Raw genomic sequence first — 25,185 nt, forward strand, 5'->3', positions numbered from 1 at the left:
ATCCTGCCTCAGACACGTGAATTGTGTACATGAGTGGGCAAGCCTTTCCTCATCTATAAAATGAGGGGGTTGGCGCTGATTGTCCAAGGCCCTTCTGGCTCTGAATCTCTGACCTTATGAATAGGTAAAGAAGGACTGTCTTCATTTTATAGATAAGGGAAGCAGGTTCCAAACTTGCATTGTTTGTACAAGGTCTCACAGTTAGTAAAGATCCGGGATGACACTTGAACCTCTGTGTCCAGACGGCAGGCCTGGGGCCTTGCCCTCCCACTATTCTGTCTTCCAAACCATGGAGCCGGTGGGACGGACTCTCTGGAACTTCTATTCCCCTGATACTCACGGGCCACGTAGAGGGACAGGAAAGCACCAGCCAGGGTGGCCCCATAGAGCAGCCTCAGGGACAGCAGCATGGGGTAGCTGATTGCCAGGGCCACCCCACTTCCCAGCACCGTAGCCAGAGCCAGAGAGGTCACAAAGATGGCTCTCCTGCCAAATCTGCAGGCACAAAGAGTTGGTGAGAGAAGGTCAAGGAAAAAGAGGGAGGTCCAACCTTTGGGGGGTGCCAGCTAAGCCGGCAGAGGGCATACATGCCCTGGTGGAAATCCTCATGTTCAACAGAGTTCAGTGTCATGCGTGGTCAGAGAATGAGAAGTGCCACACAGGGATGGTGGCTCCTAGAAGGGACCTATCTCCTTCCAGGTTGAGGAAGGAGAGGAGAGGGGGAAGGGCAGGGACCTTACCGGTCACAGGCTGAGCCTAGGGTGACACAGCCCAATAACCAGCCCAGAAGGTAACTCATTCGCTCCAGAGGCACCTTCCATCGATCCTCACACACGAGATTCCACTGTAGAAGAACACAGAGAACTCACCTTTAATGGCCACAGGGTGACCATGTGTTCCATTTCCTACCCACCCCCATCCCCCAGACCCAGAGGCAATACAGGGCTGCACATTATCTCATCCACATTTTATCCAGGAGAAGAATAATCACAAAGCCTAGGAGCTGGATAGGATTTTAAAAAACCATTTTGTTCATCTACTTTTTACAGAGCTGAAGTTACATTTATGGTCACAGTGATGGCATGGCTGAGATTAGAACTCAAATCTTCTGACTCATAGTCTAATACCTTCTCCATTTATACATCAATACAGCTCCCCCACCCACCCCAAATGTTCTGTCTATCATGCTAGAGTCAAGGTAGGACCAGGTGGCTTTTCCAAACCTACTCAGCCCTTTCCCCCTCCCCCTCTCATTCAGGAACCCACAGGTGGTATCCCAGGCAGACCTCGAACCAATGGGAAACCCAGAGCTGTAGCCTCAGGTGGGAGTCTGAAGCTGAAAGTAAGTGGAGGAGAGGAAGAAAAAGATGAAGAGGATGGGGAATGAGAGAGAGAGGGAAAAGAAGAGGGAGAAGACAGCCTCCTCCCATCACTGAATCAGAGCTGGAGGGTCCTGAGAGAGGTCATCCATCTAGTTTACTCAGAACAAGGAATCTATCTACAATAGCCCAACAACTAGTCATCCCAGGGTCCATTTGAAAACTCCCAGTGAGGAGGAGCCCCAACCCACTAAATATTTCCACTTCTGGAAGTATTTACTATCAGCTCTTAGGAAGCTTTTTTCCTGATATCAAACAGCACCCCACGGCACTTCAAATACTTGAAGGCTACTACCGCATACTAAACACTACCACTAAGGCCATAAAGTCCTGATCTCTCCAACAGACCTAGGGGTCGCTTGCCCCCTGCCTCAACACAATATTGGGACCTGGTCTCTTAGAGCAGATCCCCTAGTTTTGAGCCTGTATGCATCCAAGCTGAGTATCTGAGTTCTAAGAAGCTGGGCTCGAATCCATGATCTTGAGCAAGTCCCTTCCTTCTCTGATAAATGAAGTGCCAGGCCCAAAGGACGCCTCAGTTTCCCCTCGGGGCTCCGCACCTGGGTGATGGGGGTGTGCAGCAGGCCGGCGGTGGGCAGCGCGAAGCTCCAGCCGCGGGTGCAGGGCCCGGTGCCATTGGGCTCGGGGCCGGGGCCCGGGTAGCGGAACAGCAGGCAGGGGCTCCAGTCGCGCGCGGGCGGCGGCAGGCGCGGGAGGCTGGCGTTGAGCAGTGCCAGGCCCGTCAGGGCGCGCAGCTCCTGGGGCAGCAGCGTGGGGTCGGGCCGACAGTGGTGAGCGGGCGGCTCAGGGAACAGCAGCACCTCGGAGCTCAGCGCCAGCGCCAGGGCCACGTTGGGCAGCCAGGAGGCGGCGGCCACGAGCGGGAGCTGGCGGCCCCAGGGGCGCAGCGCGAACACCCCGCGCGCGTCCAAGTTCATGGCACTGGCTGAGCAGCTGTTGGGAAGAACTGGGCGAGTGGCCCCAGGTGCGCAGGGCGGGGCGGGGCGGGGCAGAGGGAGGGGAGGGGTAGAGGAGGGGCGGGGCGGGGCGGGGCCGAGGGAAGGGAGGGCAGAGGGAGGGAGGGGAGAGGCAGAGGGAGGGGAGGGGCGGGGAGGTGTGGGGCAGGGCAGAGGGAGGGGAGGGGCAGGGGGAGGGCTAGGTGCCAACATCCATCCCCTGTCCCAAGCCAGAGTTTAAAAGGCGCGCGCCAAATACTGGAACTAACTGCTGGGACGTCCCGTCGGCTTCCCCTGCCCCCATTTCAAGAACCAACCTTTAGCCACCCAGGAAAGCCCCAAGACGGGACGTTGGTCCTTGTTTCTCCTCCCTGACTCCCTCAGAGGTCCTAGAAGCAGCTCCCCAGGGTGGCGCCCACGCCCCTAGAAGTGGGTCCTGGAGCCCTGGGAGAGGAGGCCACAGAACCCTCCTGGGGGGAGCTTGCTGTGAATCTTGGGAATTTGAGCTGGAAGGAACCTCAGGAATCCTCTCAGCCAACCCTGTATCTTGTAGAAGAAACTGAGGACCCGCAAAAGTCAGCGATTTGCCTGATCAGTCCGTGAAAGAAGGTCCTCTGGTTCCATAGAACCCAGAGGTGAAAGCCAGGAAAAGGCCCTGAAGAGGGTTCCTTCCCGAAGGGCAGAGGGTGGGTGAGGAGAGGCGCAGCTCTGGGATGCTGCAGAGGGATGCACCAACTCAGCTCGGGTTCCGTCCAACTCAGTTTCTTTGACCTTTTCGATCGTTTCCCTCCCCTCATTAAGGGAGAAGCCTGTGCCCAAAGGCAGCGAAATGACCTGTCCAGAGAAGAAAAGAAGCACGTATTAGGCACCGACGAGGTGCCGGGCACTGTGCTAGGCACTCTGTAAGTATTATCTTATTTGAGGTTCCCCCAGATGCTATCCTTAAATCCATTTCATGGTTGAGGAAACTGAAGCAAACCCTATGCCCGGGGCTTCTTTCCAGGTCGCTTCATAGGGTCAGCCTCTGAAGCTAGATCTGAACACAGATCTTCCTGACTCGGGGTCCAGTACTCCAGCCAGTGCACTAGCTCCCTAGATCAAGGCTGTCCAAGGCTAAGCTCAGGTTGCTGGGACTGGGGCGCAGAGGATAAAGCCTCAGGAGAGTTGGAGATTCCAGCAAAAACTAACTGCAAACCACTGGTCAGGTAAATTGTAGAAGGGATTTTTATTCCTGCATGGATTACCGCGGATATCCTTTCGCCAGGGTCCTTTCCAGCTCAGAGCTCCCGTGATCAGTGTAGGTAAAGGAAAAAGCACCAGATTTGAAATCAGAGGACCAGGTTCAAATGTGGATTCTCCCACTTACTACCTGTGTGTGTAACCTTGGGAAAGTTAGTTCATGTATCAGCTACACTTTTCTTATCAGGAAAGTGAGGAGGGTAGGACAAACGGAACTATAAGGGTCTCAAGAGTCAACAGAAAGATGCTGTGACATGTCATCTCTACCCACCCTACCTAGCCCCTTTATCCTCAAGACCCCCTTCCTGGGAGACAGGCAGGCTATTTCAAACTCTGGTGGGCTGAAGATCTGGATCTTGCAGCAGCTCAGGGGCAGAGCTGGGGGTCAGGACACCTGAGTTCTGACACTGCCACTGGCTTTGACCTGGGGCAAGTCACTCCTCTTTGACCTTTGGGAGAAGAAACCTGGATTGTAGCCCCAGCTCTGCCAGAAACTTGTTGTGTTACCTCAGACCAGTTCCCCTAGCCTCTTGGGGCAGAGTGTGTCCATCGATCAAGTGTGGTGTAGTGAGTGAGCCATTGGACTCAGAGGTAGAAAAACCCTGGTTTAAATCTTGTCTCAGACATTTACTATTTGTAAAACAAGTCTATATCTGGCACATGGTAAATACTAAGTAATAAATGTTTGTTGACATGTTAATCGACTGTGCCCCAGTTTCCTCCTCTGTAAAGTGATGCCCTGTAAGGTGCTTTTCTCACTCTAAGCATGAGATGATATGATCCTATATGAAAGTACCATTTACATGTCAGCGATTTCTGAAAAAGTAAATGGGCAGCAAAGACAAACTGTGTTTGTTTCTCAGTTTTTCCCTGATTTGGTCCTGAAGTTAAAGTCTCTTTCTTTGAGATTCATGATTCTCGCCCAATCTGATGAGATGGATATACCCGGAAATGGATTTCAGAAAATCTGGATATGGAGTTTTGACCTGCCTTACTGTGTGGTCTGTGGTGTGCTGTTGCCACCTAGTGGTCAACTAGGATATTAAAGAGTAACCCGTCCCAGGTTGGTCTCTCCATTACTCCATCACTAAACAGTAGGCTAGTCAGTAAGAAGTGGACAAAAAGTGTTTGTGAATCATTGCGGCTGAAGCTGGGAAAATGAATTCACGTGCTCAGGGTAAATGTTGAAGAGGATCTGGAAAAATTGGGAGCACTAATTCATTGTTGGTGGAATTGTGAAATGATCTAACCACTCCAGGATCTTTGCCAAGAACACCCCAAATGGGGTCATGAAGATTTGGACGAACCTGCAAACTACTGAACAAAAAAATTATGAAACGCTTTGTCATTCTCGTGCAAACCCTCATCACCTTACACCTGGGCTATTGCAGTAATGCTGGAGGGGCTGCCTGCCTCAAGTCTCTCCCCACTCCCTTCCATCCTTCATCCAGCCACCAGTGATTTTCCTAAATTCAGATCTGACCGTATCACCCTCCTACTCAATAAACTAGTGGCTTTTGATTGTCTCCAGACACAAATACAAAATGCTGTTTGACATTCAATGCCCTTCATAACCTAACTCCCTTCTATCTTTCCAGTCTTGTTACAATACACCTTACTCCCTGATGGATACGTTTTGATCCAGTGACACCTACCTCTTGGCTATTTCAGAAGTAAGAACCTCCATCTCAGCTCTGGCCGTTCTTTCTGGCTGTCCCCCATTCCTGGAATGTTCTCCCTCCATACTCTGACTGCTGACCTCCTGGCTTCCTCTAAATCCCAATTCAATTCCCACCTTCTATTGGAAGCCTTTCCCAACCCCTCCTGATTCCAATGCCTGCCCTCTGTTATATATACATATATATATGATATATACATACATACATAGAGCTTGCTTTGCATTATTACATTGTATATGTATGTATACATATGTATATGTGTGTATGTGTTTGTGTGTGTCTGTGTATAGCTTCCTTTGGATTACTACATGGTAAGGTCCTTGAGGGCAGGGACTGTGTTTTGCCCCTTTTTGTATCCTTAGCATGTAGCATGGTGCTTGGCACATAGTAGGCACTTAGTGTTTATTGAATTAATAACTGATTAGTTATTCCAACTATTATCATCAACCGTCTTTTACATAATAGCCAGCATTTACATGTCCACTTTAACATTTGCAAAACACTTTACAAATGTCTCTTTTATCCTCACACCATCCCTGGGAGATAGATGCAGTTTTTATCCCTGTTTCATAAATGAGGAAGCCACATGCCCACAGTGGCAAGCTAAGTGTCTGGAGTCAGATTTGAGCTCAGGTCCTCCTGACTCCAAGTCCAATGCACCAGACTGCCCAGCTGTCCTAGGTGTTATGGGAAGGGTTTGGGTTTTTTTATTTTAAGAAAATAAGCATTTCCAGAATATAGTACAGTAAAAAAGAAAGTAGGACATTAACCTGAAAATCTGCTACGCGCAAGTTGCTGTTCCTTTCAAATATACAACAAAATTATCTTGTAAATGTCTTTTTTCTCCTTTTTTTCTTCTCTCCCAACCTGCCCCCTCCAGTCTGGAGATGGTTCCCATCAGATGCAAATAGGTGTGTACATATGCATGTATGTATATATGTGTGTGTATATATGTATATATATGTAAAATTATTCTAACTAGATGGTATAGTGGATAGAGCACCAGCTGTGGAGGCTTAGGACCTAAGTTCAAATCCAGCTTCAGATACTAGCTGTGTGACCCTGAGCAAGTCACATAACTAATTGACTCCAACAAAAAAAAACAAATCTGCTCTCTCCAAAGTTACTAAGGGTCTCTTGATTGACACATCTCATGATCTTTTCTCAATCCTTATTCTTCTGCCTGGGATACCGTTGATTACCCTCTTTTCCTTGATAGTATTTTTATTATATGTTTTCAGGAATCCTCTCTCCTGTTTTCCTCCTACCTACTGGACTGCTCCTTCTTAGTCTCCTGGTTCTTCATCCAGGTCAAATCTGATAGCCATGGATGTCCCACAGGGCTCTCTTGGGACCTCTTTTCCTTTGATACATTTTCACTTGGTGTTCTCCTCAGTTCCTGAGGATTGAATTATCATAGCTTTTTAATGGTTCTTAAATCTACTTATTGAAAATCAGCACTAACTTCTCTCCTGACCTCCAGTCTTGCATCTCTGATTACCTATTGGACACTGGGAATTAGGTATCTCATGGACATCTTAAACTCAACATGTCTCATTATCCTCCCCCACCCCATCAAACCTTTCCCATTACTGTCCAGTGCATCCCAAACATAACCTAAGTGTCGATCTCAATTCCTCATCCTCTCTCACCCTCTATGTCCAATTTATTGGCAAGGCCTGTCCATTTTATCTTTGTAACATCTCTCCCACATGCCCCCTTCTTTCCTCTAACACTGCTTACCACCCTGGTACAGCCCTTTATCCCCTCATACCTGAGCACTATCAGATGGTCGGTCTCACTGCCTCAGATCTCTCCCTAATCCAATCCACCTCCACTCAGCTATCAAAAGTGATCTCCCTAAAGCACAAATCTATGTCACCCTTCCTCCATTCAGTAAGCTCTAATGGCTCCCGATTACCTCCAGGATCAAATATAAAAACTCTCTCTTTGGTGTGTTCATCATTCCTTTTGTTCCTCATGCCTGAAATGCTCTCTCTCCTCTGGGTTTCCTTGACTTTCTTCAAGTACCAGCTAAAAATCTTACCTTCTACAGGAAGCTTTTCATAATTTCCTTTAATTTTAGTGCCTTCCCTCTGTTGATTATTTCAAATTTATCCTGTCTATAACTCGTTAGGAAATAGGTGTTGGAATTTTTTTTGCTAGTTGTCATTTCCATTAGATTGACATCTTCCTGAAGGCAGGGACTGTCTTTTGCTAATTATTATTGTAGAAGGGATTCTTAGTCAGAGATCACTTGGACGACATGATATCTAAGTTTCTATTAAGCTCTGAAATTCTGATTTGTATTTTGCACCACTGCACATGTAAGAATATGTTATTGTTATATAATTATATATGCTTCCCGTTTTAATAAATTATCTGTTCCTGTCCTTCCTACCTTTAAAAAATGTTTTAATCAGCAAAATCTGCCTTCTCTCCCTCCCACTTCAACTTCCTACCACCAATTGAGAATGAAAGAAAAACAAAACTGCTGTTCTAAACATGTATAATGGAAGATAACAAATTTCCTCATAGGCCACGTCCAAAAAATTGTATGTCTTATTCTGTACTTTGAGTGCTTCACTTCTCTGTCAGGAGATAGGCAACATGTTTCATCATTAGTCTGGAATTGTAGTTGGTGATTACACTAGAATTCCTAATTATTTCCATTGTCTGTACTATATTGTTGTTGATGTTAGTTGTCCTAATTCTGTTTACTTCACTCTGTATCAGATCATCAGATGAGATCAGATGTCTTCTCAGATTTCTCTGAAATCATCTCTTCTAATTTTTGTACATCTTTAGAATTTGTTTTGTTTGGGACTAGTCCCTCTCTTAAACTACACTCCCTCTAATTCTCCCTTCTCCCTTTCCTCTTTCCCCTTCTGTCTCCCTGTTGAATGAGATGTATTTTTGTACTCAGTTCTGTTCATCTTCTTCCTTCTTTTGTCAGTTCATATGTGAGGTTCAAGTGTCAGCTGCTACCCCCCCCCCCTTATTTGTATAGATGTCTATTTGTCTTCCTAAATTGTGTGAGATCATTTTCCCAAACCTTCCTTTCCTGTCTGTCCCCCAGTGTATTCCTCTTCCCCTTCCTTTTCATTCGTCTCTCAAGATCAACACGAAGTAACAGAACCACTCCCAGGCTTTTTTTGTCTCCATAGATTCCTCATTTGACAGCTGATGGTGATAGCATTTAGAGGATCTGTAGTCTTCCTTTTGGGAAAAAGCCATAAAATACAGTAATAGATGAAAAGTCATAAAAACTTAAACTCTGTGAAAAGTGGAAGCTGGAACATGATGACCTATTAACAGTCATAACTTAGATACTGAATCATATTTTAGTCATTGAGTCAAAATGTAAGATACTACGTATGACCCATGAAAGCCAAAACAATAATATTGTGACCTATATGTGACCAGGACGTGATCCATATGCACACTTATGTTTGAGCATAACATTGGCTTAACTTCCAAATTCATTAAGGAGAAAACCAAAAATATCCACCAATCAGTAGTGATGTACTCTTTAGCTCCTCTTCCCTTTGTTTCTTATAATTACCATGGGGATATTTGGGGGATCCACTGAACTATGTGGCAGCCACCCTAGATTGCCCTGGTTTGTAAGTATTCATAATGATTGAACTACCTATAATCAATCTAGAGTTTCCCCTGGTATCAAAACAACACCCATGGGGAGGGGGAGAGAGCCAAGATGGCGGAGTAGAAGCAGAGACTTGCTAGAGTTCTCACCCCAAACCCAGCCAAACACCTGTAAAAAATGACTCTAAACAAATTCTGGAGCTGCAGAACCTACAGAATGACAGAGTGAAGCAACATAGCCTGGAAGGTTGATGGGAAGCGTCTGTTGTGCAGCACTGGGAGCAAAGCACAGTCTAGCTTGGGTCTCACTGGCATCACCGGGACCTGAGCAGGCCTGGAGAGGACTAAATCTCTGGCACCTGTGGCGGTTTCCAGACTTCACAACTGCAAAACACCAGGACAAATTGGAAGGTCAGTGGAAAAACAAACCTGCTGGACCTGAGTAAGAGAGAAGAGTGATCCGGCTCCAGGCCCATAGCAATGGAGGTGGGGGGGGGGGGGCGGGGAGGACCCTGGAGCAGCAGCAGAGACAGACTCAGCAGCTGTTTCTGGAGCTCTGGGTCTACAGATTGTGGGGGGGGGGGGGGATCGAGCAGCTGACAGTACACACACCCCCACCCCCACTGGAAGCAGAGAATTACCTTGACAAAGAGCTCAAAAGTCAAGTAAATGGCTGGTTATCATTTTCTCTCTCCTATTACCTTGTCCCTCCTCAAAAGTGTTTTACCTCTAATTTTTCTCCAATCTGCCCTCTTTCTTCCTTATCCCCTTCCCTTCCTACTTCCGTGTAGGGTAAGATAGACTTCCGTACCCAATTGAGTGTGCATGTTATTCCCTCTTTGAGCCAGTTTCAATGAGAGTTCAAATGTTGCCTGCCACCAGCACCTGCCATATTCTTATGCAAAATCATTTATCCCAATCTACCTCTCTCTTCCCCCTTCTCATGATGCATCCCTTTTTCTTACCCCTTAATTTTATTTTTTTGGATATCACCTCATCATAGTCAACTCATACCTTTGTCCTCTATCTGTGTGTATACTCCTTCTAACTGCCCTAATAATGAGAAAGTCCTTAGGAGTTACAAGTATCATCTCTCTCCCCCTCCATCGGAATGCAAACAGTTTAACCTTGTTGAATCCTTTATGATTTCTCTTTCCTATTATCCTTTTATTGCTTCTCTTGAATCTTGTATTTGAAAGTAAAATTTTCTATTCATCTCTGGTCTTTTCATCAGGAATGCTTGAAAGATGTCAATTTCATTAAATGTCCATTTTTACCACTGAAGGATTGTGCTCAGTTTTGCTGGGCAGGTAATTCTTGGTTGTAATCCTACTTCCTTTGCCCTCCAGAATATCACATTCTAAGTCCTCTGATCCTTTAATGATAAATCTTGTGTTATTCTGACTATGGTTCCATGATATTTGAATAGTTGCTTTCTGATTGCTTGAAATATTTTCTCTTTGACCTAGGAGCTCTGGAGTTTGGCTATAATATTCTTAGGAGTTTTCATTTTGTGATTTCTTTCAGGAGATGATCTGTGGATTCTTTCCATTTCAATTTTACTCTCTGATTCTAGGATATCAGGGCCATTTCCTGCGATAAGTTCTTGAAATTTGAGGAGAGCAGAGTGTCTGGCCTCTGACCCCAGTTTCCCGCTCCCATTCTGACAGAAATCAAAGTTTCCCTTGGAGAAGGATGGGGAAAGGAGATTCTAGAATTACTTGGAACCCAAATCTACCTTTCTGCAACTCATACTCTCCTGATTGGTGACTGACTCTTTTAGACCACCACACACACATGCACACCAGTTCAAAACCCATGAAACACAATCAAATCAACTCTGCCATTTTGCCCAGACCTGGTCTATCTATTTCCTTATGTTCACACTCACCATTTCTGTCTTTTAGGACCAAAGTGCTACCATTCTCCTATATGTGTTGTCTCCTCCATTAGAATGCCATGTCTTGCCTTGAGGTCAAGGACCAACTTTTATTTTTGTACCTCCAGGACTTAGTGCAGTGCCTGGCATACAGTAAGGTTTTTTTATTTTTTTTATTTATTCTTCTATTCATTCATCCATGTTCTGTCCTTTAGGGTCAAGCAGAATAATAAATCTAATCTTTCTTTTTTATTTATTTATTTTCAGTGTTCCACAATCACTACCATATAACCTAGGGTTTTTTTGCCCTCCTTCCCCAAGACGTCATGCAATTTTATAAAAGTTCTACACATACATTCCTATTAAATACATTTTCACCATAGTCATGCTGCATAGAAGAATTAAAATGAATGGGAGAAATCATATAACAAACCAAAATGTAATACAAAAGAAAATGATCTGCTACATTCTGCTATTGACTTCCATAGTTCTTTCTCTGGATGTGGAAGGCATTTTGCCTTAAAAGACCACTGAGAATTTTTTAAGTCTTTGCATTGCAATGAAGTCCTAAGTCTACCAGAAAAAATCTTCGCACACTGTGGTTGCTACTGTGTACAAAGTTCTCCTGGTTCTGCTCCTTTCGCTCAGCATCAGATCAAATAAGTCTTTCCAGGGCTCTCTGAAGTCTTCCTGTTCATCATTTCTTATGGCACAATAGTAAAATCTAATCTTTCTATGTGATAGCCATTCAAGTATTAAAGTCATGTCCCACTCAAGTCATCTCCGTGGTAAACACTTTCAGTCTTCAAAAGATCTTTTATCCTGGTGGCTCCACTCTGGACATTGTCTAGATTTTCAATGTCCATTCTAAAATATTCCCCCTACCACTGAACACAATATTCCAGATAAAGTCTGGCCTAAGCAAAACATAGTGGAACAATCACTTAACTAGTCCTGGACACTTTAGCCTCACACCAGCTCTTTTGAATGCCAGACCATACTGCTGGCTCATTTTGCAATCAACCTCAACACCCTAACATTTTTCACAGAGATTGTCATCCAGCCCATGCCTCATTGTTGGGAAGTTGATTTTTTTTTTTACCTCAAATCAAATGCTGCATTTATCTATATTAATGTTCACCTTAGCTTTGGCTCACTATTGTAGTGTGTGAGCAAAAATGTTCACATACACCTTCTCCATCTTCTTTGTTCAGAGTCTACCTCAGGCTTCCTAAGTGTGAATGCCCCACAAGGCTCTGTTCTGGGTCTTTAGGTTTCTCTTTATATTATCCTCCTTGGTCTGATCAATTCCTAAGAGTTCAATTATCTCTACACTGATGACTAACAAATGTGTCTATCTTGTACGATGTGACAAGTGACAGCTTAGACAGAGTGACAGGCTTGGAGTTAGGACCATCCGGATTCTAATCCTGCCTTGGACATTTACTCCTGTGATGCTATGCCAGTGATTCGACCTCCATGTGCCTCAGGCAACTTGCTTAGGAGTTATTTACTAAGTGTAAGGAGGATCTTCTCTACAGGATTGAAATCACAGAGCTTCTGTATTCACTCACTTCTTATAAGGAAGAAAGAGTGTGTACACATACATATGCACATATACACATATACATATATATACACGCACATACACACATATACATGTATATATAAAGAAGGTATAAATAGCAACCATTATTAACTAGATAAATGTATAATTTTCTTTAGTGATTTATTTGAATCAAGATTATATTTTGTCTGAAATTATATTTGTCTGAAAATGAATTAGTAAGAACAACATTCCATCTTTTTCTATGATTGGAAACAATTTATATAAGGATTATAAATTCTTTGAAAGTTTGAGAAAATCCTCCTCTGCACCCACTTGGCAAACCTTTCATTTTATAACCCACCGAACTCCATGAAGCAATCTGTAGAAACCTCTGGGGAAGTGGGCAAAGTCCTCATGTATAGCACAGGGCCAAGCACCAGGAGGATTGAGGAACGTAGGCAAGCCCATGTGATGTCATCCATCTCCTCTCTCTCCCTTTTTGTCCTTGACTTCTTGGCTCACTGAAATAGAAATGTGTGTGCATACACATACACATAGACACACATAGACATGCATGCATGTATATATATATTTTGTGTACGGAACTAAAGGTTAAAATTCAGACTAAAGTTCAGCTCAAAATTCTTCTCGTTCCTCTTATTTCTCCTTATGCTAGCATTTTATTAATAAAAGGGTCAGTGACACTCTCGAATGCCAAAAACTAATCAAGGCAGTGGTCTCACAGTTTATATGCTGTTAGAAGAGTCAGTGCTCCTAAGGGTGACAATCAACTTTGATTGGTTAACAGTTAATGAGAGAGAATATTACAATGAGAGGTTGACCTGTTCTAATGAGGGGCTGGGGGCTGCAGCTTTGATGATGTCATTCACTTCTAAAATGCCCAGCCTTGGGCCACCTAATTAAAGAATTTATCCCCACCTGAACTAGCGTAGCACACCATAGGCTTCCCTACTTTAGATGAAATTCCTTGTAAGATTGGGTGGGGAGAAAGTTAATTTAACCTTCAAAGACTGAGCTTTGAATGGAGGACTTTAGAAAAAGGGAGAACTCTGGGTCTCCCCAAATCCCTGGTTATTAATAAGCATTTCTCTCTGCTGGCTAAACGCTAATTTGCTGATATTGGAGGAAATAGCCCAGAGCTGGCCCCACTGCACAATTGCTTCTTCATTTTCTAGCCTCACACTAGATGTTAGGTGAATCAACTCAATATCTCCACTGCCAGTGCTCCCCAAATAATCACCTAGACCAGGTTAGTGTGCTAAATTAACTTTATGTATCAGGAAAGATGAGAGAGCAGAAAAGGGGAAGACAGCAACACACTTGGAGGGCACCCAGCAAAGAGACTGGAAATACGACAGCCACTGCAAAAGAAAGGGCTCCCTGCTTAGATACTGGAGAGGGGTAAGTTAATACCTTCCACCTTGGCTCAGAGACATGATGTGAGGAACATACTCACTGTAAAGGTTTTGTTAATTTTTACATTCATTCCAGAATGAATAAATGGGTAGTTCCTAATGGACTACTGTACTATGCTTGCTTTAGACAAATGCAAGGTTTACATACGCCCTGCTTTCGATTCAAATTTCCCACCTGCTTCCCATTGGCTAGCATTCCAGGGTCCACTAAACCCCACCCCACGTGAGTCCACACTCCTGTCATATTCCTCATTTTCTTTATAGAATGATATGATATAAATTCCTTTAAAGAAATGTCCTTAGTTGATGTACAGTCTTTCTGGTGTTGCGCTGAAAGTTTGGTTAAAGAGGTAGATAGGCTAGGTGATATCTTAATTGAATGGATGGTAAATACAATAAGATAAGTGAGTTGACAAAGCGTCAGTTGAGATTACAATCCAGGATATCTGTGTTTTCTTTACCATTAACATGCCACAACATAGTATATGTCCATAAAATATTAAGAAAAGGTCCCATTATTCAAGATAGTGTCTCAGGTTAAGGGTCTCATCCTAAATGGCCATAAATAGAAAGAATGCTCTTAAGTCAGCCCCATGTTGTTGACATATTCAGAGAACAAAGAAGCTGTCAGGTCCAGGCTTTTCTGGTTGATTAGTCTGACAATAATGGCTCTGTCTATTATTGAGGGTTTCTTGGCCACACACCTCCTATTTACCCATTTTTGCTCCACTCTCCCTGAAAAGACAGTGGAAACATATTTAAAACCCTTTTTAGTTCAACTGAAAAGAGGAAGAAATAAACATTTCTCCAGTCCAAGATTTTCTCCACATTTAGAAGGAAAACTTAGACAATATGTTGTAAAAAGAACAGCAGCTATGGCCCACTAAAATGGATGAATGACGTTAGTCAAACTTAGAAAATCCAGCCAGGTGACTCAATAGATACAACATCAGACTTGGAATAAGGAAAACTTGAGTTTGAATTGTACCTTAGACACTTCACTTCAGCCTCATTTTCCTCATCTGTAAACCAGGGGTGATAATAATAGGGACTTCTAAAGCAGACAGTACTATATAAATGCTCTTTCCGTTACTCTATTAGATTGTGAGTTCCTCAAGAGCAGGGACTCTCTGATTTTGTGTGCGTGTGTGTGTGTGTATTCCCAGTGCCTGGCACATAGTAGGCTTTTAATAAATGCTTTTTGAATGACTGATTTTGAAAGGAGTAATCAAGAAGGAATTGAGTGATTTTAGGAGAATGATTCTCCAGAGGGCATTTCCAAAAGATTAAGGGACTATCTTCTTATTAATCAGAACATTAACATTAAACTCCCATGTTGTAAAATTCTTCTTGTTCAAGATTTCTATAAATGTTCATTCTAAATGTCTTATATTAGAGACATGTCCAAGAAGATGAGATATCAGCTCAGACATCTCAAGTAGATCAATTTCTTAATTTAGAATAATGAAAAATTAATTTTAAAAACTGTTTCTGGGAGATTGGTACCTAAGACCCTGAATATAGTCATTTCCCCTTACCATAGCTTGCATGTTCCTTTAGTTCCCTGTATGGAATGAGGCATCCCGTCCCTAAATCCTAGCTGGTCTTAAAGGCCCAGGCCAAAGCTCCCCCTCCCTCCATCCTCCCTGAATGAATGTTGGAAAATGACTAAGAAAAAAAGCAAGACCCCAAAGAAAAAATAGGAGAATACACCTCCTTTTGTTCTTTTGCGGGGGTGGGTGGTGGGTGGAACATCTATTATATTTGTTTTTATGTACACTAACAACTCAACGATTTTATCCCTCAGTTCTTTTAATACCTGGAGATGTAGTTCATACAGGCCCTGTGACTTAAATTTTTTTGAGGGCAACTAGATGAAATCTGACCAGTTCTCCTCACTTATCTTGGGTTTCACCTCTTTATTAACCATTTCATTCAATCCTTCCCACTTCAAGAACAGAAGAAAAATAAGAGTTGGGTTAATTCTGGCTCCTTACAATTATCTGTTAGCATCATCTCATGCAACCCAAGACAGAGAATCAGTCTCCTTAAATATCTTCCACTTTCCTTCCTCATTAGAATCATTAATGTTTGGGGTCCTAGAATTCTGTTCTGGAGTATCTTCCATCCCTTTGTGGCTGACTATCCCCTACGGAATTTCAGGCACAGTCTTTAATTTATCCCAACTGAAATCTGAAACCTATGCATCAAATGCTGCCTGGCTTTTGCCTCTTTCTTTCCTTCACAAATTCTAAGATGGCATCGCTGTGTCTCCTTGATGTTCCTACCCTACTGATTTACTAGTTCTTGATACTGTTTAGAATCAAGACTAGAAGAGCATCCCATTTTGTTGTTTCCTTTACCTTTAAATTTCATTAGAGTAACTCAAGATGTAATTAATGGTTCTGTCTTTAGTGGAAAGAGTAGTGGAGAGTTTCAGCAGCTCTGTGGATAGTTGAAGTCTCCTAGCACTACTATATCATGACTCCATGACAAGATTGGGAAATGTTTCCAAAACTCCTCCTCCATTTCACTATTCTGGCTCAGTGGACTTCCTATCATAACATTACTTCTATCACTCTCTCTCTTACTACTTTCCATCCAATGCTTTTTTTTTTTTTTTTTTTACATTTTAGCTAATGGATTTCCTTATATGAGTATATGTTCTTAATTTAAAATTCTACTTCATTACCACCTTCATCTACTGGCATTCCTTTGAATCGCTTTTCTCCTTCCATAATCCAGTCTTGAACCATATTCAAAAAAACGATGGAGGGGATAGTTTCAGAAAAACCTGGAAAGACTTGTATAAACTGATGCAAAGTGAGCAAAACCAGGAGAATGGTTTATACAGTAGAAAACAAGATTGTAAAGGCGAGCACCTTTGGAAGACTTAAGTACTCTGGTCAGTCCAGTCAGCCAATCATGAATCCAGAGGACCAAAGATAAATCGTGTATACCCACCTCCTGACAGAGCTCAAGATTTAGATTGAAACATGGATTTTTCAACATGGCCCATTCAAGAATTTCTTTTGCTTATATGTTATTTGTTACAAGTGGTTTTTCCCCCTCCATTTTGGGGATAGAAGAAAGAGGAGGAAGTTAGGGTGGGATTTTCCTCCTCCCACCCCAATGCCCCAAATAAGAAGGAAACAAAAGGAATCACAGATAAGCAGGATAGCTTTGACAGTTAGATGCTGAATTTATTACATACTTTGAAAGGAAAGCAAACTGTACATGACAGAGATTCACAATTTCATGGACAATCCTTTCCTGTTCCATAATGTACACAAAAATGCCCATTTTAGTTGGTACTTGCTAAACTGTGATTAAAAAAATGAAACAAAATTTTTAAAAAGGTTAAGTAGTCCATCTTATTTATAACCTATAATCTACGCCACTGATTAGGGTGTCGGCAGTTTTGTGTGTGCTCTTCTGGCATATCATCTCCAGTGAATTACTGGAGCTGTCATATGCCACGCCTGCTATGACTCAGCAAACTTGTGGACCTAGTTTTTCCTCTCCCTTCTATCTTCAGCTTAATGTCCTCATGATCAGATCCACAAATCTTCAGGTGAAGCTATTTTTACCAGTCCCCATTAGAAGTATGCACTCCTCTTTGACTCAGAGCCCTCCATACAGCCACCAAAGTCACTTTCCCAAGGCACAGGTCTGCCCATGTCACCCCTTCCCCCAATTCAGTAAACCCCAGTGGCTCATATCACCTTTAGGCAATAGGGTCAACTAAAAACTGCTCTGACACTTAACACTCTCCAATAATTTGGCCCCTTCCTACATTGCTACCCTTCTTAAGCACTGTTCCCTTCCATATACTCTAAGGCCACCCAGGACAGATGTGTCATATCTCCTCTCCTTGGTCTAGAATACTCATCTTTTGCCTCTTGGAATCCCTGGTTTTCTTTAAGACTTAGGTGATAAATCATTTTCTGAAGGAGGCTTTCTCTGAACCTGTAGCTGCTAGGGTCCTCCTCTCCAAGGTCATCTTACATCTGCATAATACTACATATGTACATATACACACATGTATAAATGTATGCACACATGGGTGTATGTACACACAAGTGTATATATAAATGTATTGTACACACACACACACACACACACACAAACACACACACAAATACACAGGCACACATTACCCAAGGCATTAGAATGTAATCTGCAAGACAGGGATCACCTCACTTTTGTCCCCAGGATTTAGCACAGCTTAATGCATACATATTTGACCTTAAGGTGTGGTTAAGAAGTCCAAACCCCCATTCTCAGGTGATATCTTCTTAACCAGCTGTTCACTTCACAAATTCATCTTTTTCTTTCTGAATCCACCTTCCAACATCAGTGGCAATAAAATTATCACATATTTCCCTAAGGTTAGCTTTCTGACCATGGCTTCCACAGTCCCAGCAATACTTTCTGGGTTACTTCCAGAAGTATAATTCACTCCCACAGAAATCATGAGGAGCTGATATTGGTTGCTGGGTTTGACAGGCCTTGGAGAGGTTCCCTGTTGCATCTTGGATGCATGTTCTGGAAACGCAATATATTCCCTTACTGTCACTGTGTCTAGTTGATACATGGTCACCTAGATACCTTTCATCAGGAAGTCATTTACCCAGTACAACTTTTCTTGCTGTGAGAACATTTCCATCAGTAGGTGAGCATTTAATTAAGCTATGTGCCAAGCACTATGGATACAAAGGAAAGAAAAAAACAAGGGCTCTCCCTTACTCTCCACATTTCCCTCCCATATGTGACTAACTGTGGCTCAGAAGCACCCTCTAATTACACCCTTTATCTAGTCTGGGTAATTTGGAACTCATTCAGGGCACCTAGATGATCTCAATTCCTCACTAGAATTTTAATTTCCCAGTGAAGTATTTTTGTTCTCATTCCAAAAAGTATTCTTGGTGGGAAAAAAAAATGAAAATGAGAGCTGGTTTTCCTGCATCCATTCTATTCCCAAATACTTCCATCTTTTGAGCTTCCTATAACTAGTGACATCTGTCTTCATCTGATTACCTGAAACTTCATTTCCATCCATTAAGAGATGGACCTTTTTTTAAGAAAGTATGAAGATATAATTCAGTATGAATTGCCAGCTAAGCAAAAAACTTGTCTATTTCCACACAGTCACCCACACCATTGCTCCAAATACTCCTTGGGACAAAGACAGCAGAGGCAAGCCAGCAAAGGACTCTCTGGGCATCACTTATGCAGATGATTAAAAAACTTAGTGCTAGTCAGCGAGCCTTTATTAAGTACCTACTATTTGGAGGCAGTTAGGTGGCTCAGAGAATAAAGCAGTGGGCTTGGAGTCAGGCAGACCTGAATTCCTATCCTACCTCAGACACTCACTACTTAGGTGACCCTGGGCAAGTCACTTAACCTCCTTTGCCTTAAACCACTGGAGAAGGAAATGGCAAACCACTCCGTTATCTCTGCCAAGAAAACCCCATGGACAACGGTTCATGGAATCACAAAGAATCAGACAGGACTAAAATCAACACTATATTAGGCATTATGCTGGACGAAATTAAACAAATTATGGTACATGAATACAATGAAATATTATTGCTAACATATAATGATGATTTCAAGAAGACATGAAATGATACTGGGCCAGTTAAGCAGAACTAGGAAAATAATATACACAGAAACTACTATGTAGGTAAATGAAAACAAGAAAGCAAAAAGTGAGTATTGTTTATTGATCAAACTTGGCCCCAAATGAGAGAATATGCTCCTTTTATGGAAGAGGTCGGGGACAATAGGTATGGGACGATTAATATGGTGCCAGATTCAGTTTTGCATTATATTTTGCTTTTAGTCAAGGGAAGCCTTTCTAAGTAAGAAGGGAGGAGGGAAATATTTGCAACAAATTCAAAAAGTAAAAGCAAAACTCTCACTTCTAAGAGGGAACATCCAGGGACTGGCAGAGGAAGATTTCTAGTCAGTTTCTAAGTGCCACTTGGCTAAGAAAGGTAGGTAATCAGAACAGCCGTACAAAAGTGACATCAACTGTTGGACTTCTAACAGGCAAGGGTAGGAATGAGGTGGCCTGGATGTACCGGATTCAGAATAAATGGGGGTTCAGAAGCAGTGACATCAAGGAATACCTGTCTTGTCCCTAGAAGCCTTTATATCCTCTGCTTTACTGAATAGGGGCCAACCCCTTAATGGTTTAGGTGGAAGGGCTCCAGAAAAAGCCAAGTGAGAACACGTGTTTGAATGGAGACACTTTAGCAGGGCCCTAGGGGTCAGGTTTGAAGACTCCTGGGAGGTCATCCTGCTCAACTCTCATTTTATGAAGATGTTACTTGCCCAGTGTCACACACAAGTAATGAGTGGTAGAGGCAGGATTTGACCCTGTTGATGTTTGAGCTCCGTGCTGAATTAGACATAGGGTCTAGCTATCTAAATTACATTTCTCCTGTCTGATGATTAATACAAATACTCACCCCCCCAGCCCAGTAACCCTGGGAGACTTAAAAAGGACAGACGAAGTGGTGGTGGTTGTTTTTTTAAAATTTATTTACGAACATTATCTCTGAGGGACAACAGCATGTCTCTGGCGCTCATCTCTGTACATGCAACTGTAGAAAATAACATTTGTATTCACTTTGTCTCTTTCTGCAGGAAGTTGTACAGCTAATGACAGTACTGTAGCGCAGAGCTGCAGCCAAGGCAGCACCAGCACCGCCAAACAATATGTACACAAACTACATTGTAAAAAAAAAATTACATTGTTACATTACAGACAATGCACTGTCGCTGCTGTTTGAACCCCACATTCTACGCAAATGGACCTAGTACAAAGAGAAGGGTGTGAATTGACCTGTGAGTTATTTACATCTATGTACACCATCTCAGAAGCATTACAAGGAGGGAAATTTACACGGTCCAGGGTGGGGGGAATCCACAAAGCACATGGGTCAAAGGTAATACATTACTTTGCTACTGTTGCTTGAAATTGTTGATTAAAAGGACTCTCCATGCTTATACAGATTAATTTATGGTTATTTAACCAAAAAGGAAAAAAAAAGCAGGGCTTGAAAGATATTTGACCATAATTTGTATGTCCCTTAGAGAAGGAGGCGGCGGAAGGGAGGAGAAAAACAAAACCTAGTTCTCTCCTTCTGAATATATGTTGGATATTTCTTCTCCCTACTCCTTCCTCCACCCCTGGAAATAAATCTGTGCTGGCCCTTTGACTGCGAGGAAAACCAGCCTCTGAACTGGTTAATTTAGATTTTAAAACAAAAGGGGGGTGGGAGGAGGAGGGGAAGGGTAATGCTGGAAGGATAAGGACCTAAAGAATCAAGATGGGAAGGAAACCAGTTGTAATACATCCACGAAGCTCCAAAATGCTGGAGTAAGGGGGCATTGTTACATTCCACTACGAGCAAAGTGACGTTACAGCGCATACAGAATTGCAGCCTCACTGTGCACTGTCCACTTGAACAAGGCTGGAGGCATACTGGGAAGGGGGCTGTGCGTAGCACCCACAAACAAAAACATTCCTGTCAGGATAACTAGATGTTCAGAAGGGAAAGTAAAGTCGGAGAAGATTCAGAGCAAACTGCTCGCCATACACAAAAGCAGACAAGTCTGCTGGCTGTACCCCATGTAGAGGAGGCTGGTGGTATTCTTGGAAGCAATGCTCTGTTCCCCCCCACCCCCCCCAAACGTGCAGATCTAGAAGCTGTCCCGTCCAAAGCCAGGAATTCTATTATCTCTAAGCAGGGTTTGGAGGGGTGGGAGAAGAAAGGAGGCAGACAATTGGTTGAAAGAGTTTGTGTGGTTGGGCGAACCATGATAAGTGAACAGAGGAAGACTGGGAGGAAGTCTCTTTTCATTTGCCAGATTCTTCTTCCTACCCCACCCCCCAACCCCCTCAAATAGACTACAAAAATTATCCTAAAGTTTTTAAACCTTCTCCCACCAAAGAACCTACCCATAATTCTACAGTGCTGTTCCTACAGTGCCTTGCAGTTGAGGCTAACTCTTCCAAAAGAGTGAGTCAGTTCTGATTCATCCTTAAAGAAGAGCTGGTCTCAATCAATCTAGGCTGCCTCTTGTCCATGGCTGTACCAAGACCTTCCTCCATCTCTTTGTTCTCTTTGCTTTCCCAAACACAATTGTAATTCCTAGAACCCTGGGAATCTGATGATTGATCTCTAGGGTGTGGGTGGAAGGGAGGAAGGGAGAGGTGACTAGGAAGAGAAGGGAGTCCGTTTGTTTCTCACATGGCCAAAACCAGACTTCCTCCTCTGTAGCATTCAGGGACATCAGCACAGGAATAGAAGACACCAGACAAATAAAACAATTTAAAACACTTTAAAATGCTGATAAAGTTGGACTTCTTTTCAACATGTCAAGAGCATACAGCATAACAATAATTTCAAGTCACCATTTATACAGCACCAAATGTCTCTTTGCACACATTTCTGGGCACATTTCTGGAGGCCCAATGTCTCAACTGTCATGCAACTAGCTTGTTTTGGGTGGGAGGGAAGACGGGGTGGGGAGCAGATATTTCATCTTAGGAATTTCCTAAACTGAAGCTGATTTATAAATAATAAATAGGGTGCACAGGGGAAGGGTGCCTGGATTCATTAAAACAAAATCAACAGACCATTTGGGAGAAGTACTTAAAATCTGTTTCCACTATTCATCTTTGCTTGGAATTTTACCTCACCCCACTGCTACTCTGAGGATGGGCACCTTCATTAGAGTAATATAATCCTGACGAGTCAAACCACAACCTACCCATCTCTGCATAATAGGTGGGCCTAGCTAGCTACTCAGTCAGGTTCCATTTCACTGCTCTTTCTTGGGGGCTTTTCACATTTTTTCTGTGATAGGACTTACTCTCTCAGAAAGAAACTCAAGGCACACGCTCGGTCCTCCAACAAAGCAGGAGTCGTAGAGGAAAGCTTTCATTTCTGACCCATCTGCCAAATCCTTCCCTCGCTTTCATCATCTGAAGTCCACTGCTTAGCTTTCCCCAGCGGTCCTCACACCACCACGGGAACCAACAAGGTTCCACTCCAAGTAAGTTCTAGTTGGTAATGGGCTATGACCCCGTTCAAAGAAACACAAAAGCAAGAAGACACTTTCTTTGTCCACATGGATTTCTCTACCTTTCCCCTTCACCCCAAGCCAACTTCTGGAACCTTCATGCCCTGTGTCTAACTTTTAGGCAAATGCAAGGAGCATCTGAAGTGACATCAAACAGCTGGATGAATGGTTTAGCAGGCAGTGACTCAGCCTCTCTGACATTACTGTTCTCGTCAATGATGATGAACCCTCCCTGCTGTGGTCCCTTTCCCCTTCATACTTCCCTTAACACTTGAGTGGCCCTAAAGGAGAAATGTGACAAAAAGGTAGAAATGTTGACCACACCACTTCTCCTTTCTACACACTGCTTCTGAATTGAGCCCAATTAACTAGACAAGCTTCTTCCAAATATGGTCTTGTTTATCTCTGTGGAACATGGGAGGAACTACAGAAAGGATGGGAGACACCCCCCAAGTGGCACAAAGTTGGGAATGGATTGTCCTAGACTGCCACAGGCCTCCAAATTTCCCCCCCATCATGGACTTGAGGTCATTTCTTCCACAAACTGCCAAGATATCCTCCTGTGATAAATTACCTTTTCCACCAAAAAATAAGACCATTTCCTAAGGGTCTAAGGAAGCTTAGCTCGTTGGCTGCACAGGAGAGTCTGAATGAATCCTCCTTGAGCTAGGGCAGGAAGCTGATCTTAAAACAACAGTGATGACAGACTTCTCTTTCATTGTCTCCCAACCACCCCCAGCCTTACACAGAGAGGAGAAAGACCCCAGCACAGGCCCAGTGACACAGAGTACCAGCTGGACCATATGAGCAGGGAGTTTTGCTACTTGTCCTAATTTAAAGGACAGGGAAGAAGAAAAAAAAAAAAGGGCTAACATTTTGAGAAAGTAAAGAATGCAAATTCCGAGTGGAGTTAAAATCTTGTCTTTCTTTTGGTTAGAAGACAGGCTTCAGAATACTGAATGTTGCACGCCATTTTGGCCCTTCTGTTTCCTTGAAAGGGAAAGTGCTGCCTAATGTGAACTATACATATACAAAGATAATTTTAATTAATTTATTTATTTCTTTACACATAACTGAAAGTGATGTTACAGTACATAAGTTATTTACAACTGTGCAGTAATGTGTTGCAAAATAAATTATCTAGAAGGCAGCAAAAGTACATTGTTAATGTATATAAAAACTGTACAGCATTTATGGGATACATTTTTATATGAGTATTGGCTCTGTAGTGTTTTCAAGTTATGTTCTCAGAAAGAGAAACAAAATGCCCAAGATTAAAGGAAAAAATATATAAACCACATGGATTTGACTCCATTAAAAACACAATTGGCAGAGTCCTAGCTCTGGGTCACCACTTGCCCCCCAACTTTTGGAGGGGTTAGATGGCACCACCTGGGCCCTCGCTCAACACAAGCGTCCACAGCCCTGCTGTCTGAAAAACGGGGACCAGTGGCTGCCCTGTGATTTTAGCTCGAAAGCATCCTTAGACTTGGAAGTCTATTGGCTCCACCCCATTTTACTTTTGTCCATGAAAGGTGGGATTGGGTGCCTTTTGCTATATTTTTTCTACTAGATCCAGATGGAACGAGAAACTTAAAAAATGAATTCTCTTCTGCAACTTCTCTGAAATGAATCTGCAGCTGAATGGAAAACACAGATCTGAAAATTGCCATTTCCACAAAGATGGAAACCACCGTGACTCCTGGCCCCTGCTCAGAAGCTCTGGCTCCCCAGATGGTGGCAGGGCAGCCTCGAGCCCATCCAGGCCCTCCATGGTGTTGCTGTCTAGTCATACTTGTGTAGTATGCAAGCTTTTCACCCTCTGCGGAAGCACCTGGTTCATACAAGAGATGCATTTCCCACTTCTGCGGCTGGGTGCCTGCCATCAGTCCAGAAGTGACGGATACATTGTGAAGAAAGTGCAGCTGTTCTCTCGCTCCCTCTCCCCCACCCCCCTGAGAGATGCTTCTTCCTTCCATCCAGGGATTCATCAACAAGTATTCGGGATGAACAGGAGCTCAGCCATTCGTCCAGGAGGGCTCCTGCCTTTGCCAGTTTCCTGTGAGACTGTCTTGGGATCTGGTCTTGTCATGCTGGCAAGAGCACAAAGTCATCGTTGACATCAACCATTGGCACATAGAAGGACGGCACCTCATTCACACAGAGAGATTTGTGCCCTGCGGGGTCCAGCTCCTGGACCTTCAGCTGCCACTCCATCCTTTGCACCGCATTGAGAGCTGCTGCTTCATGTTGCTGTCGCATCAACAGACACGTCTGTGCAGAAGACAAAATCGAGCAGTGAGGAGGGGGAGCAGGCAAGCACACAAGGGACACCTTCCCAACCCTCAACCACAGGGCCA

General features: G+C 43.4%; 2 protein-coding genes and 1 long non-coding RNA gene across 16 annotated transcripts in view; 1 reads left to right on the top strand and 2 right to left on the bottom strand.

Annotated features, from left to right (window-relative positions):
• The window catches only part of SLC22A31 (solute carrier family 22 member 31), a 13,038-nt gene extending 10,721 nt beyond the window's left edge, over positions 1-2,317 (bottom strand). The window contains exons 1-3 of the mRNA XM_072636552.1: positions 1,940-2,317; positions 741-844; positions 341-495 (exon numbers count right to left, since the gene is read on the bottom strand). Coding sequence (XP_072492653.1) covers positions 341-495; positions 741-844; positions 1,940-2,317 — 637 coding nt within the window. The remainder of the gene's footprint in view (positions 1-340; positions 496-740; positions 845-1,939) is intronic.
• LOC140521499 (uncharacterized) lies at positions 2,277-20,532 on the top strand. 2 transcript variants are annotated; one of them, XR_011972956.1, is made up of 3 exons: positions 2,277-2,364; positions 3,137-3,237; positions 20,381-20,532. It is a non-coding gene; the product is annotated as an uncharacterized lncRNA (long non-coding RNA). The 2 variants fall into 2 exon arrangements; XR_011972954.1 differs by lacking the exon at positions 2,277-2,364 and adding an exon at positions 2,505-2,970.
• ANKRD11 (ankyrin repeat domain containing 11) overlaps positions 20,258-25,185 on the bottom strand; it is a 376,722-nt gene continuing 371,794 nt past the window's right edge. For all 13 annotated transcript variants that reach the window (XM_072636508.1, XM_072636472.1, XM_072636524.1 and 10 more), the window contains one exon: positions 20,258-25,099. In XM_072636508.1, coding sequence (XP_072492609.1) covers positions 24,914-25,099 — 186 coding nt within the window. In that variant the 3' untranslated portion in view covers positions 20,258-24,913. The remainder of the gene's footprint in view (positions 25,100-25,185) is intronic.

Source organism: Notamacropus eugenii, chromosome 1, assembly GCF_028372415.1.
Source record: "Notamacropus eugenii isolate mMacEug1 chromosome 1, mMacEug1.pri_v2, whole genome shotgun sequence".
Classification (NCBI taxonomy): domain Eukaryota; kingdom Metazoa; phylum Chordata; class Mammalia; order Diprotodontia; family Macropodidae; genus Notamacropus; species Notamacropus eugenii.